The sequence below is a fragment of the Syngnathus acus genome, chromosome 19, assembly GCF_901709675.1.
Source record: "Syngnathus acus chromosome 19, fSynAcu1.2, whole genome shotgun sequence".
Classification (NCBI taxonomy): Eukaryota; Metazoa; Chordata; class Actinopteri; order Syngnathiformes; family Syngnathidae; genus Syngnathus; species Syngnathus acus.
This window is the reverse complement of record NC_051103.1, coordinates 8,359,714-8,373,973: the sequence shown is the minus strand read 5'-3', so window position 1 is coordinate 8,373,973 and position 14,260 is coordinate 8,359,714. Positions and strand designations below refer to the sequence as shown.

The window sequence follows — 14,260 nt, the reverse complement described above, 5'->3', positions numbered from 1 at the left end:
TTTTACATGAGATGAAAATATGACCCATTTTATGTTGTCATATTCCTTTGATAGCGTTGTTATTAGAATGACCAGAGGTGGACATTTGATAATATGTGAAATGATGTACGATCTAAATAACTTTTGGTATGGACTTTTACAAACCGATGCCCTTCCTGACTCCAGCTACTCTTATTTATCCGGGGCTCGGGACCAGCACAGAGTTGGGCTAGCTTGTCCCCCCCTAAGGGGCTCGCTTCCAAGCTTTTATGACACTGGTAGGTCAGAAAGAAGCAAGGACTGAAAGCTGATGCAACATCAGTGCCACTGTTTACAGTCGGGATAGTTTCATATCGCCATGGACTGTTACTGCTCCAACACAAAGACCTTCCAGCCTTGCTGGAGTTTGCAAAGAGTTCTGAAGGAAAGTTTTATGGTGGGAGAAGAAACGATTGCGCTCTCGGCCACAATAACCGGTACAAAGTGTTAGATGTGGTGGGAGCAGCTACACTCCTCATCCTTGTGTCGCGTCCCATTCAGTGGTACCCGCCCCGCCCCTCACCAAATACACAATGCACAGGTTTGAGCTTTGCACTCTGCTAAGTGCAGAGTGAAAAGGGCTTGAGTCATTTGTCTTGCGCTGACCCCGTAGCACCACCAATGACTCTGTCTGAGTGTCTGCCTATACCCGTTGGATTGAGAGAGTGGTAGGGGGAGAAAGGGGGGAGGGAGAGAGAGAGAGCAAGACAGAGCGAGAGACAGAGAGAGAGAGAGAGAGAGAGACAGTAGACGAGCGTAACTTGTATCATTACTTTTTAGTAGGTTGTTTTTACTGCCCAAATTTCACCTTGATTATGTGAATAAAAAGCAAAACATTTGAAAATTAATGCCTGCAGCAAGTTATTGATGTCTATAAACCTTCACCTGCATTGATTTGATGATACATAAAGCAATATTATTCATCACTAACCCTTACTTGTCAAGACAAACTAATTGTCTGAATTGACTCAAACAGACTGTTTGCACTTTCTTACCCGCCCCAACAGCTTCACTCATTGCAAAAACTATTTTCTATGACTCCAATGATATGTCGATGTCAATGAGGCAATTTTGATGAGAATTACACCTTGCTTCCTCAGATGTAGAGAAAGCCAGAATGGAACCTAATTGCAAAGGCAAATGAGAGGGGAGCAAGACATATTCAAAAGAATTCCCGTGCTGAGAATGCCGCGTTACCTGGAATGCTGGAAAGCTCTTGAACAGGTGATTAGGCAGGTGTAGGTATCATTAAAACACCATTACCACGCTATTCCACCCCTCACACACACACACACACACACCACACCACACACGTAGTGACTGTGCATTGAGTATCTAATGACTCATTCAGGGCACCCTACCTCTGGGAGTGTGACAGTAAGGACCCTCTTGCGGTTGGCTCACTAAGTGCCTGTTTATTAATTAAACACAGCCAATACTCAAGGGGACGGACGGGCGGTCCTGCATCTTAACTTGTCAGGTTTCCACCCTTGTGTGAAGCTAAATGTACAGTAGGCCAGAGACTTTCAAGCAATTAAGGAATTGTCGAAAATGATGACATGTGGAAATAGAAATACAAAGATCTGGTTGTGTGGAATTATTTATGGAGATCTCATTTATTTGGACAATTGGGAAATAAAACGAGTGGAGTGATGGTGTTAATGCCAATCATCAGTTCTTCTTCTTCCCTAGCCCTGTAATAGCTTCCCAATGGTCTTTAGCTAATTATGAATGAGCTAAAACGTGTTTAATGAGAACGATTGTGTTTTTGTTGATGCCGTGTTTAAAAAATAATGACTGTTTTTGTGAATTGAACTGCTTTTGCAGGTTATGTTTACTTTATTGTCGACGATACATAAAGGTCTTGGGATTCGCCTTTGATTGAACTTGTTCATATGGCTTAGTTTAATGCTCTCATCATGCTTTTCTATTCCAACTTTGGCTGAGATGACTCAGAATTCCATTTGCCGTAATGCCCAGTTATTGCCTTTGTTTGCATGGTGGAGGTAGTCTAGTGGAACTGTAAGAGATTTGTGTCTGCTGCTCACACATCCCAATTTAAGTGAAAGGAAGTTCTTCAGTTCTTCTGAAATCTATGGTAGTGAGGAGTAAGCCCAGACACATTTTACAGTAATTGCTTCTGCCTTCAGCTCAGGAAAAATAACAATCCAATTGCCGCTTTTCCATTGCACGCTACTGACTTGTCTTGGCTCAGCTTTACTTGCTTCAGTTTGGGGCTTGTTGTTTGGTCGATTATTCGAGGAAAGCGTGAAAACAACGGCACTATGAACACATTGGTCAGGACTAGACGCGTTCACCAATAACGACCGAGTCAAACGGCCCGTGGCAGACATTTTACTGGTCATTCAAATGTGGTGTTCAACAGGACCGGCCGGCTCAGACTGTCTGTCTCTTTTGATCCTCCTTTACCTTCCCTCCTTTCCCTTTCGCCCAGTCTGATGCCATCGTCGGTTAATTGTAGCGCAGTGCCTCAGAGAATTCACTAAGTGACTGGAGACAGTTGGGAGAAAATATAGAGTGCCAGCACAGTTGAAGAATACACAAATCCAAATACACACAGACAGACACTCCAGCACCCCTCGCTGACGCTGTCACCCTGTATACACCTAATGAGGATAAACTCCCTTTTAACCCTGCTGAAGAATCCCATTAATTGCGTCTCTACTGACGGGCCCTTCCATTCCCGTGCCTTCTCCCAACATCAACAGCTCTGAGGCCTGGGAAGTGCCGGTGGAACCCACAGGAGCAGATGTTTCAGTCCATTTGCGTAACAGGAAGGTAGGAGACGCATAACTCCGACCCTCTATTAAATATTCATCGCCGGCCGTGCTGGCTTTGGTTGCGTGTTTGTGCTATGCGCATGCCGAAAACAGCGGTACAAACTCCTGTGCTATATTCGGGCAGCGCTATAAACATCCGTATATGCATTAGTGAAACACGCCGAGTGACGTGGCTCGTACAGTGTCTGGAGTTCAGCAACAGGTTATTTATTTAATGACTGTTGGGCACAAGTACGAGTACAGCCTGTCCTTAAATAGATCTTCACAAAATGTTTCTTTTGCATGTGTAAAGACAAGTGGAGCATACAATAGGCTAGCTACCCTACCACTCTGACTTTCAGAGGACCACTTAAGGACAGACACGCGAGATAAAACATTTATAAAGCTAGCCTAATTTGGGTTAAGGGGCATGCAAAGGTTAGGGTGTGAATTATTTCGTTTTATGACCAGAGTCTTGCAACCTACTAATTCGGGGAGGGGACGCAACTTCCATTCTTTACGTTGAATGTTAGCCTTTGCGTTTCACTTTTTCCTTGTGACTTTCGGCTTGTCCCATTGGACTGTACGTTAATTATGCTTAAAAAATATTCCTTTTATTATGCTTTAATTTGTTTGAAATACAGCGATATCGACATTTATTCATTTATTTATTCATTCATGATTTTTTAATTGATTTATTTAGGGGCTGGAATGGATTAATGGCATATCAATTTATTGCCTTTTTGTCTCAAGTCTCGACTGTATGTGTCCTGTGATATACCCAGCTAGCTAAGTCAGCTCCCTGCTATCGGCTCCAGTTACAGGCGACCCTAATTGGGACAAGCGGTATAGAAAACAGATCGATTCAAGGGACATTTGCATCAAGCCTAATCCCGGTGTTCTTTCAACATCAGAATGTCGCAATCAATTCCAAAACAATCCCACATCTTACCCCAAACATTTGTCGGAGGTCAGGGTCCCGGAAACGGAAAGGTATGTTGGAGACATGTAATCTTTTAGGCTGCTGTTTCTCTGAAGAGTCACTTGGCTGCAGGTGAAGATGCTGCGAAGCGTCCGTCTGTGCAAGGTCATCTACCTGCTGCAAAGAAGCACACAGAATGCCAAAGGTCAACTACTGTTCGGAATACCATCTGAATCAGCCGATTCACAAAGTGATGCTGCTTTTCTGGCATAGTATCATGCACTGGTGTGACTATTCCAGTGAAAACACTTAACTGAACATAGTTGGTCCATCAGAAATCACAAAGCAAGGCAAGTGAGAACATGCAATGCATTCAGACTGCCTGTGTTACAAAAAACCCTGAGCAGCAACCATCCAGAACAATGTGTGACTGGTTTGGACAAACTCTGGTAGAAACTTGGAAGCTCAATGGAAGGATTCGCAAACTGGCACAAAGCAACATCAGAGTTAGAGCGTGTTGACCAACAAAGTTCACTCTGGTAATTGGTGAAATAGAGTCAGCATTAAGATTCTGAGGAAAAACTCGGGTGAGACGAAGCCACATTGGCCCCGGGTCATTTGTTTCCAACATCCTTGACAAGTGTTTGTTTCTTAAGTATTTGGAGAAAGGGATTTCACGTCGAAATGGCACATCCATTCCTCTGCTGTTCTTAATCAGTACAATCCATCGTCGATTGTCAAGCTGAAAGCAAAATAAAAGCAAAACTGTGGCTCTAATTAAATAAAGCCTGGGGTTCTTCAGACAATGTTGTGCCTGCTCAGTTTCTTAAAGATTTCTGGGACAGCGTTAATTGAAGCAACCTTGCTGGAGAAGCTTTGCTACTGGTGTGTTGGTGCATTTTAAACAAGATGCGGTCCAGCCCGTGCATAAAAACAAAGAAAAACACAACCTGGAAATTGACTGACTTATTCCCTTACTTTTAAAATTGTTTGGAACTTCCTTCAGCCTACTAATTCTCCTCACAGCTTCTCAGATAAATATTAGTTGTCAATCTTTGGTTGATTTCTTAGTCTCCTCGTGTATGTTATTAGTTCTGAATGATGTTGTAACCATTTCATTTCAAAAGGAACAGGGGACCAAAAGATAGATTTCCACTCATATGTTGCTTTATTCCTTGTTTCTTCCCTCTTGGCCGCTTTCAAAAACGTGGAAGCAAAGCAATCCAAACAACATGAGGATGAAGGCAAAAGGAAGCGCGAAAGAATAAGGGCAAAACCCCAAGATGGAGAGATGATGTCAGCTTATCCGGCTTCCAATCAATGAGAGAGAAGTGCTGAAGGTAGCAGCATTTGTAGCAACAACCAACAAGATGGGGGGGGAGAGAGAACGACAGAGTGGGAGACAGAAAAAGCCAAAGAATGAAGAGAGCGAGAATTAGCGCTGGGGAGGAAGTATTCAGAGATGCAAGACACGGGGTTAAGTGCTGACAGAAGAGACAACGGTAAAAATGGAAAGACAGGGAAGCCAGGATAATGGCATTACATCACTCACTCTCTCACACACACAGACACACAAATGCTGAGTAGGTACTGAGAGCATTACACAGAAAATGGAGAAAGAAAACCATGTAGAGCAGGTGAAAGCAGGTCTAAGTTGCGGCGCAGATTGGTGGATTTGATTTTTTTCATTCAATTTACTCTCTGGGAATTGTTAATGGCCTCTGGCCAAAAAGAAAAACTGTTTAAGCGTGATGCTATTATGTTTACATCCTAAAGCTGGTAGTAATACTGCACGCATATGATATTTAGAATCATCTCATTTAAAAGAGTCAGTGCGGCACAAATCCCTAGGTAGAAAACAAATCCTCCGTCTGGAATGTAGAATGGTTGTGTGTTAGTTGATGAAGGCCGGCGGTAGTCGTCTAACTAAACATGGAACAGATCAAGTTTTAAGCTTAACGCTACCCCCGGCCGGCCTTTGTCGCAGAGCTCAAATGTATCCATTTTCTCTTGCTACTCTTTGCTTGTGTGAGCAGCCAGGGAGCATGAGGCAATAATTACATTAACATTATCATACACAAGCAGACCAAACTTCCTTCGCTGTCACCGGGGAAACGGTGCCACTGAGTTGAATATTGTGCTTGTGTGTGTGTGTGTGTGGGGGGGAATCATTAAAACAGAAGCAAAGCTTTTCTATGAACTTAAGCCTTGAAATTCCACACACGGTCATATGCATGCAAAGACATAATCCCCCACGCTTTCCAAACAACTCCACCCGCCAATTAGATCCCAACTGTGTGTTTACAGTGATTCCAATGAGCAGGTGAATGTGGATGCCAGCTCAGCTGGACATCAGAGACAGGTAATGATCATACCGCGACTCAACATAACAGTGGAAAAACAAATGAGGTGTGGTACAATTTTCACTTAAAGTGAAATGTTAAATGCAACTATTTTTTACGCCAGTCACCAGTTCCCCATACATTCCCAGCATGCATCACTCCCAATAGCTCTGACAGTTCTTTCGATGAGTGGTGGTGCAGAATGGACATTGCTTAGCCATGGATGTGTAGCTTTGCAAATCTGTGTTTGACCAATCATAGTGAGGGAAAAATGAAGCTTCATAAACCAGTTGTCAACTCCTGAAGATGGCATTCTCTGTTCAACATTGGCAATTTCTTGAACCCGTTCTTAAAAGCAACAGTGCCAATTGGAGGAGCCAGCCAAAAAATACGACTGGTTCATGAAACAGCTTCATTTCACCACCACTATATATGGGTAACTAGGAAATCACATATGGTCAATTGTTTAATACTAGTCCAAACACTGAAAGAAATACTAAATCAAATCCATTTCTTCTTGTGGTTGTCATTTACTTTCTGACTTCATGCATTATCCCAGATTTTGGAAGATCCCTCAGGAAAGGGGCTACTTTTGGCGCTTTATCTTGGATGTTTTATGTGTGAAGCTCACTTTCTGAGAGACTTCAGAAAGACACTCCTCGAGTCAACAAGAAAGGCTTCATTGACTCCCTGCAGGCTTCACAGTGCACCACCCACCACTACAAAAGCATTTGAGCTCAACTCGCCGTATCAGTTATCTTAAAACCTGGCTGGCTTCAAAGGTGAGCGGCGCGCCGCACATGAATGGAATCTTTTGATTGTAAAAATTGCATTCAAATCAAGCAATCGTCTACCTTGTAACTGTGGTGAGGAGAACATTCTCTCCACACAGCTTCCCCTGAGAAACCATCTTTAAGCAAGCAAAACTGAAAGAAAAACAAACCATTTGGGTCAAGGATTGCTCGCTGACATTGCACATATCACAAGTAGTACATTTAAAAAAAAAATGCTGACTTGGAGCAAACATTTAAAGCACTCAAAGTCACAAATAGCTACGACGGTATATCTCCGTTTGCAAGGTCTTCCAGGGAACAGGTGTCGGACTGACCGATTTGTATTCTTTAAGGAGAGCGAGCCGAGAGCTACGGCAAAGCAATGCCGCGGTCTTGTAAACAACTGCGGCCCCGCGAGACGTTAGACTACATACTGACAAAGCTGCGCTTCGATAGGAAACATATTTTAATCATAAAATAAAGAAGCGAGAGAGAGACACAGAGAGAGAGAGAGAGAGAGAGAGTCAAGACTTTCAAGACTTCAGCTGGAAGTATTGCACTTTGTTTTACGTGCTGATCTGCTCGCCTGCCCTGAAAGTGGAAGTGCCTGCACTTTTCCCAAACACTTGATATCAGCTCTTTCCCAACTTGTCTTTTCATGCACTATTTTGGACTACAATGGCACTCAAGTCAATTGTTGCCAATGACGTCCGCTTGTAAATCAGACGTTTGACTTCATTGGAATATAAAGCGATTTTTAGCTGCCCAGATTATAAAACGACATCATACCCAGCAGTGGGCATTAAAGATCTGATTGGATAAATCACCAGCCATTCACTTTTGAGCTGGAGCCTATCCCGGCTGACTTTTGGACGAGAGGCGGGACTGTCCACCAAGTCCACGGGGCATGTAGACAACAACCCACGCAAGCACGGGTCAAACATGCAAACGCCACACGGGCTGGATTCAAAGCAGAAAACCTGTCACTTTGGTGTTTGAACGGGTTCGGATTGACCACTCACCGTGACTGTGTTAGCTGTGAGTGCCGGAACGTTGCTGTCATTCACGGCTTGTTCGCTCTGCGTGTGTGTCGGCGTGTACAGCGTCAGGGCGTGTTCGCCGACCGTATTTGGTCCTGTGAAGTCGGTCGGTGGGTGAGTGTGGGCTGTGGCAAACTCAGCGGGCATCCCATTCTGTGGTGGAGGCGGCGGGTACTGGGCCGGTGGAAAGGGCTGAGCCATTGCTTCAGGGGGAGCTGGGGCCTCTTGATTACCCTGCAAGAGAAAGGAGCACGGCTATTTCAATTCAAATGTTGCTACAGTTGGAATTGTGGAACCTCAGTTCAGGCCCCTAAACAATGCAAAAATGATTTGCCAAGCGCAAAAGTGGTGTCCAGCCAGGGGCGTGCGTGTCTACGGGTGGGCAACGGAGATAAGCCGTGCCCGTCCAATGAAAACTCTTGAGAAATCACTGTCATTTAAAAGGTTTTTTTTTTTAATGAATTGGCCATTTTGAAAGTTCAGGCGTTCTTTAAGTTTTGTTTGTTTTCTTTCGACGAAAATCGGATGCTATAATTGTCTTCCGTTTCTCGTCAAAGTTTTGTTTCTGCTCCATTTTCTCTTCATATGTCTCACTTTAGTCATGCAACCTCTTACTCTGTCTATCATGAATATCATGGTCTTTCACCCTTGTCCAGACTCTCCCTCTAATTTACATGCCTGGAGGATAATAATTTCCTCCGACCAATGATGATGAATCCGTCTGACATATGAGCGAGCCACCGTTCTTCCGCACTGCTTCAAACCTTAATGGAATATGGCTTAAAAAGGTAATAATCAATCTCAGCAACTTTTTGAGGAAGGATGAAGCTTTGACCTTAGCCGTTTTCAAAGGTTTCCACAATCAATAGCAGTATTGAAGTTGGCTATTCTCATGCATAGAGATTGATGGCATTGAGCATAACAAAGCAGTTTGCCGATGGCGCGCAGACTGTTGCCTTGCTTGCTGGATCTGGCTGAGAGTCACCATTGAGAAGCATTCTGCTCAAATGAGGCTTTACTTTGCAAAACACAACCGGCCAGCGGCAAGATGGAGGCAAAACACCCATCATCAAATGGGACACTTCGACGCCGTAGATTTAGGTGCAAGCGTCCTTCCATCTATCTACTACACTGCTGAGGCGCTGCAGGGGCTGTCACAGTATGCGTTGCGGGCAATACGTTTTCATGTGGATTTCCACAAATAACACCGTTATTATACCGCTAATATACAAATGATAATCATTAACTCACTGACATCAAGTCTCAGCCCATTGTCAGTTGAAATTCTCTCGACGTATTTATCATCAATTACTGATGATGGATTGTAATTATCCAAACAGCATTAAAAACAACATCGAGCTAATGTACAGAGAAAAAGCACACCGTTAGCACATTAAGTAGCAGTACTAAAAGAAAACCTACGTTAAGTAAGCCTATAAGCAATGAAAAAGCAACGATGAAAGTAAATTTCATGTTGAATTATTCAAGGGAACAGATAACATTGCTGAGTGTCGATGGAAGTGGATGGCGTCTTTAGTCCCGGACAGCGAAATACAAAAACGGCGCATTTATCTTGACCCAACACTTAATACTTTACAGGTTAACACAACCGCTCCATTTTGTTCCCTTTCATCAGTCTTTGCTCCTATTTTCCTTTCCTCGCTAATCTCGACGCAGTCGATACGTGGTTGGAGTTGTGTCCTGAGGCAAGTCATCTTAACTCAAAGAAGGAACCCTGTCAATAGGCTCTCTTACCTTATTGCATCTGACCTGCAGCTAAAATGTGGCCGTGCTAATGAAGACAAACAGATCAACATCATTTCATGGAAAAAAAATATTTTACATGTATATATTTATATATGTATCCTTTTAATATATACGTATATATAGATCGAGATAGAGATATATATTCCCATATATATCTTTTTTTATATCTTTTAATGAGTGTCTCACTGTGTGGGAAGCGGTTTTGCTCAACTGTAGGAAAAGAAGCACAGTGAGGGAGGGAGCGTTAGAGACGGCCGTCATCCATCAAAGTGACTGTGACGCTGACACATTGAGACATTCCCAGATCCTTGTCAACAAATTGTGTTGGTAAATGATTTTTCCTATCAGCTCCATCATACTATCCAGCCTTCTCCCCCTCCATACCTCCTTTCATCTATCTCTCCACATCACGGAGCCGCTTTCTCCGTTCTTTTCCCTCATCGACTTGATTTGGCCGCAGCTCAGTAGAGCGCTGCGCACAATGTCTGCTTGGACTTAAGCGCCACATTAGAGACACGCTTGTCATATGTCTCTTTGTCCATTTCCTTCACACGTGTACACCCGTGCATAGCTGATAAGAAAGCAATATTTCAGTCAATATTTCAGGATGTCAATTCAAGCAACCATGGATGAAAACACAAACTAATAGTCAAAGCAATTTATAATAGCATTTTCATGCTATTTTGACACTGCATTCGTAGGATGTTTATTTCATCTATCAATTCAGCTTGACACATTTCCATGCTTGCAATTTCATGAAGAGGTAGAAGCAACTGCCAATCCAGTTCATGTCTTTGACATCTATAACCGTCAACGCCACTGAACGAGTTCATACGTTAAAGCTCTGTAAATATATAGCAAGGCCTGTCTATGAGTTTTTGCTTTTTGCAGATTTGGTCCAATGCGTATTGCAAACAAAGAGCGGAGACACCGAGATGCGCCACAATTTTCCGAATGTGACACTCTTCTCAATCTGCCATCCATCCATCCATCCATCCATCCATCCATCCATCCATCCATCCATCCATCCATCCATCCATCCATCCATCCATCCATCCCTCCCTCCCTCCCTCCCTCCCTCCCTCCCTCCCTCCCTCCCTCCCTCCCTCCCTCCATCCATCCATCCATCCATCCATCCATCCATCCATCCATCCACTTTCTACCCCACTTATCCTGTGCAGTCCCAGAGAGACTTGAGTCTATTACAAGTGATTTAGGGTGATAGGTGGGGAGCAACCTGGACACAGGGTTGGCAAATAGAGACAGACAAGCGTTCACATTCAGACCTCTGCTCAAATTGGGGTCTTCAGCTAATCTAACATTCATGTTCTTCACTGTTGGAGGAAGACAGAGTACTTAGGCTCAACATCACTCAGTGGATCCTTCAGCTGCTGCTAGCTGCTTATTCAACTCTAGAACCCATGGCGGAGCTTTAACAATATGTCTTGATTTAATTAGTTCAATAAAAAAGGGACGCTTTTTAGAAAATGCAATGCTGTAAATATTTTTCCCAGCAGCACGCATACATTTTCCTCCCAGAAGTGTTGGCGCGCACTTAATGTACTTACACACACTTTTACAAAGCCAATTCCTTAATTGTTGCATTTATGTTCGACATCGGAAGACAACTATGAGGCAAGAGATCAAGTATTTAAACCGAGAACTAAAAAACAAGTTAAAATAACACATTTTGTCTGGATCCACACAACTTTTATGTGAGCAAAAGTATTGGAACATGTGAGCGACAGTCTTACATTCTCCTATTAGATGACTTATTGTAATAATTGTCAATGTACGGATTGTTTTTTTGGGCCCGAGAAGACTACTAGGATACTACGACAAAATATTACGGAAAAAGCCCAACTTCCCGGGGACGGACCAGATTGAAGGTCATGTATATGAACCAAACTTCATTTGTTACACTAGAAAATGCAAAGCACTCATTAAGCAGACCTGGCTGGAATTTGCAAAAAAAAAGTACAGAGGCGCATTTTATGGACTGGTGAGACAAAGATTAACCTTTACCAAAGTGATGGAAAGGCTAATCTGTGAAACATAGTGGAGGTAATGTCATGGCTTGGGCTTGCATGGCTTCTTCGGAAACAGGCTCATTAATCTTCATTGATATAACACACGATGACAGCAGCAAAATTAACTCCCAAGTCTACAGAAATATTTTGTCTGATTGAGAGGTTCTTCATCGTGTCGCCAGATAATGAACAAAACACGTTGGCAAAACAGCAAGAAAGTTCATCGCACACACACGCACGCACGCACACACAAAAAAAGGCCGAGGTTGAGGTGCCTGATATCGATTAAGTTCTCGTCAAGTATTTTCCACAGTCGCCCGAGGCTTGTCTCCACCCCTACCAACCATTAAACAAGCACTCTGCTGAGTAGAGATGCTGCAAAACACCTCGAGCACACACAAGCGCACCGACTTCAGCCCCAAGCTACACGAGTGTGCGCAGGGCCTAACGCACCGCACCGTCTTAAAATGAAATCGCGAGCTCGGAAAGCATGTATCAAAATTGGCGGAAGTAAAGCAGACATAAGCACGCAGAGATCCCTCCCGCATGCCATCCAGCTGCTGTGACACTTTGCCAGTCAGAACACTACAGCTTTATTGTTCCTAGGTGACAGAGAAAACTAATGAAGATTGCGGCTGGGAGCCAGTAAGGTACATTAGCCAAGCGCTTGCAAGTGACATCATTGCCAAAAGGGATGGATTGTCAACGGTGTATAAAAAAATGAAAACAAGTTGAAATACTTTGCATAGAAAGGGAATGCAATAGACAGTTTATTTCATGCCGACACACCCTCTTGATGATGTGATAGCACGGACGCTTGTCACATAGTTGCTTTGTGTGGCACATGAAGACATTGTGGTGATCCTCATCATTATAATGCGGACAGAAGAGTCCAATCGACATCAATTAATTGCTGCCGAGACCTGTCCTTATTCTGGGCCCACTTCAGCAGCGGCTTGTGCACGATGAGAATTTACAATGTTGTTTGCCAATAATCACAAAACTCATTTTGTGCTGTGAAATAATTCTTTGCTTTTCTTCCATTTAGATTACTGAAGACAGGAAAATTATAGAACATTCTGCTATAGCCTGGCTTTTTATGCCCCGTCCCTGGTTATCGCTCACTAACCAAAGCTGCGCAATCAGAAACTCAAGACAATTTAAATCAAGTCCGGTGACAGACTCATTTCATTCAGCACACTCATCTGCTGCTGCTGCTGCGAGCGCTCTGGTTTCTCCTCCAGGCAAAAACGCGGGATTACGACGAGTCAATGTCAAGCACAGAACGTCATTGCTGAGTAGTAAAGTCCACCACAGACTATCTATCTATCTATCTATCTATCTATCTATCTATCTATCTATCTATCTATCTATCTATCTATCTATCTATCTATCTATCTATCTGTCTATCTGTCTATCTGTCTGTCTGTCTGTCTGTCTGTCTGTCTGTCTGTCTGTCTGTCTGTCTGTCTGTCTGTCTGTCTGTCTGTCTGTCTGTCTGTCTGTCTGTCTGTCTGTCTGTCTGTCTGTCTGTCTGTCTGTCTGTCTGTCTGTCTGTCTGTCTGTCTGTCTGTCTGTCTGTCTGTCTGTCTGTCTGTCTGTCTGTCTGTCTGTCTGTCTGTCTGTCTGTCTGTCTGTCTGTCTGTCTGTCTGTCTGTCTGTCTGTCTGTCTGTCTGTCTGTCTGTCTGTCTGTCTGTCTGTCTGTCTGTCTGTCTGTCTGTCTGTCTATCTATCTATCTATCGATCTATCGATCTATCGATCTATCGATCTATCTATCGATCTATCTATCGATCTATATTACTGTATATAAGTATATATATATATGTGCTCAAACACACTGCAGTATTTTGCTGTATGCAGCTTGAGAAACTTGCAGCTTAAAGCGGTTGATTAATATTGATGTGCACTGCAGAGAGCCCAAAAAAGGATAGCGGCAAAATAAAAAAAAAAAGGGTGGGGTGGGGGGTTGATGAAGATAGGGAGGATGTAACGCCGAAATACTGTCGACATGTTGTCAGTAGACAAAAAGTAATTGAGGCTTAGATGCTTTCGCTTATGTAGGCTCGCATGTCTCGACAGCATGCTGCCAGATAAAAGCTCTGACACTGAGCATCATCCGGAAAGAATAAAGTCTTGACAAATGTTTTTTTTTTTTGCTCATGTTTTTGTATCTGTTTATTTTTTTTCTATTTAAGGAGCAAAAAGGTTGATAGGTACCTTAGTTCACCTGTATCGAAATGATTGAGTTTCAAAAGGCAATTCGGGCATTTGGGGGAAGGTGCTTTCTATCCCAGCATCCAGTGCACAAATCAGGAAGCTAAAGAAAAGCAACATCCTGAAAACGTGTACTTTTGCAAAAGTGTTCATTAATGACGACAGTAGTACCTTGAATTAAAAGAAAAACAGTTGAGGATAAAACTCCCAAAAATGTGACTCCCTTTTTTGCATCATGATCATCTCAGCTCCTGCACCAACTTTGCTCTCCTAGTCTGTGAATGAGTGAGTTGTGTATGAGCGTGTCTCCCACACAACTCCGACAGAGAGGCAACGGAATCTAATTTAACACTTGACTGAACAGAGATTGGA

The 14,260-nt window shown here is 43.2% G+C and overlaps 1 protein-coding gene across 11 annotated transcripts in view; it reads right to left on the bottom strand.

Moving 5' to 3' along the window:
* LOC119138644 (RNA binding protein fox-1 homolog 3-like) overlaps positions 1-14,260 on the bottom strand; it is a 155,487-nt gene that overhangs the window by 24,288 nt on the left and 116,939 nt on the right. For 9 of the 11 annotated variants that reach the window (XR_005101173.1, XR_005101174.1, XM_037278924.1 and 6 more), the window contains 3 exons: positions 7,858-8,109; positions 6,917-6,988; positions 3,751-3,897 (listed from right to left, as the gene is read on the bottom strand). Coding sequence is in view for 9 of the 11 variants with exons in the window: in XM_037278924.1 (XP_037134819.1) it covers positions 3,751-3,897; positions 6,917-6,988; positions 7,858-8,109 (471 nt within the window). In the remaining 2 variants the exon portion in view is untranslated. The remainder of the gene's footprint in view (positions 1-3,750; positions 3,898-6,916; positions 6,989-7,857; positions 8,110-14,260) is intronic. The other 2 variants (XM_037278925.1, XM_037278926.1) reach the window with 1 other exon arrangement.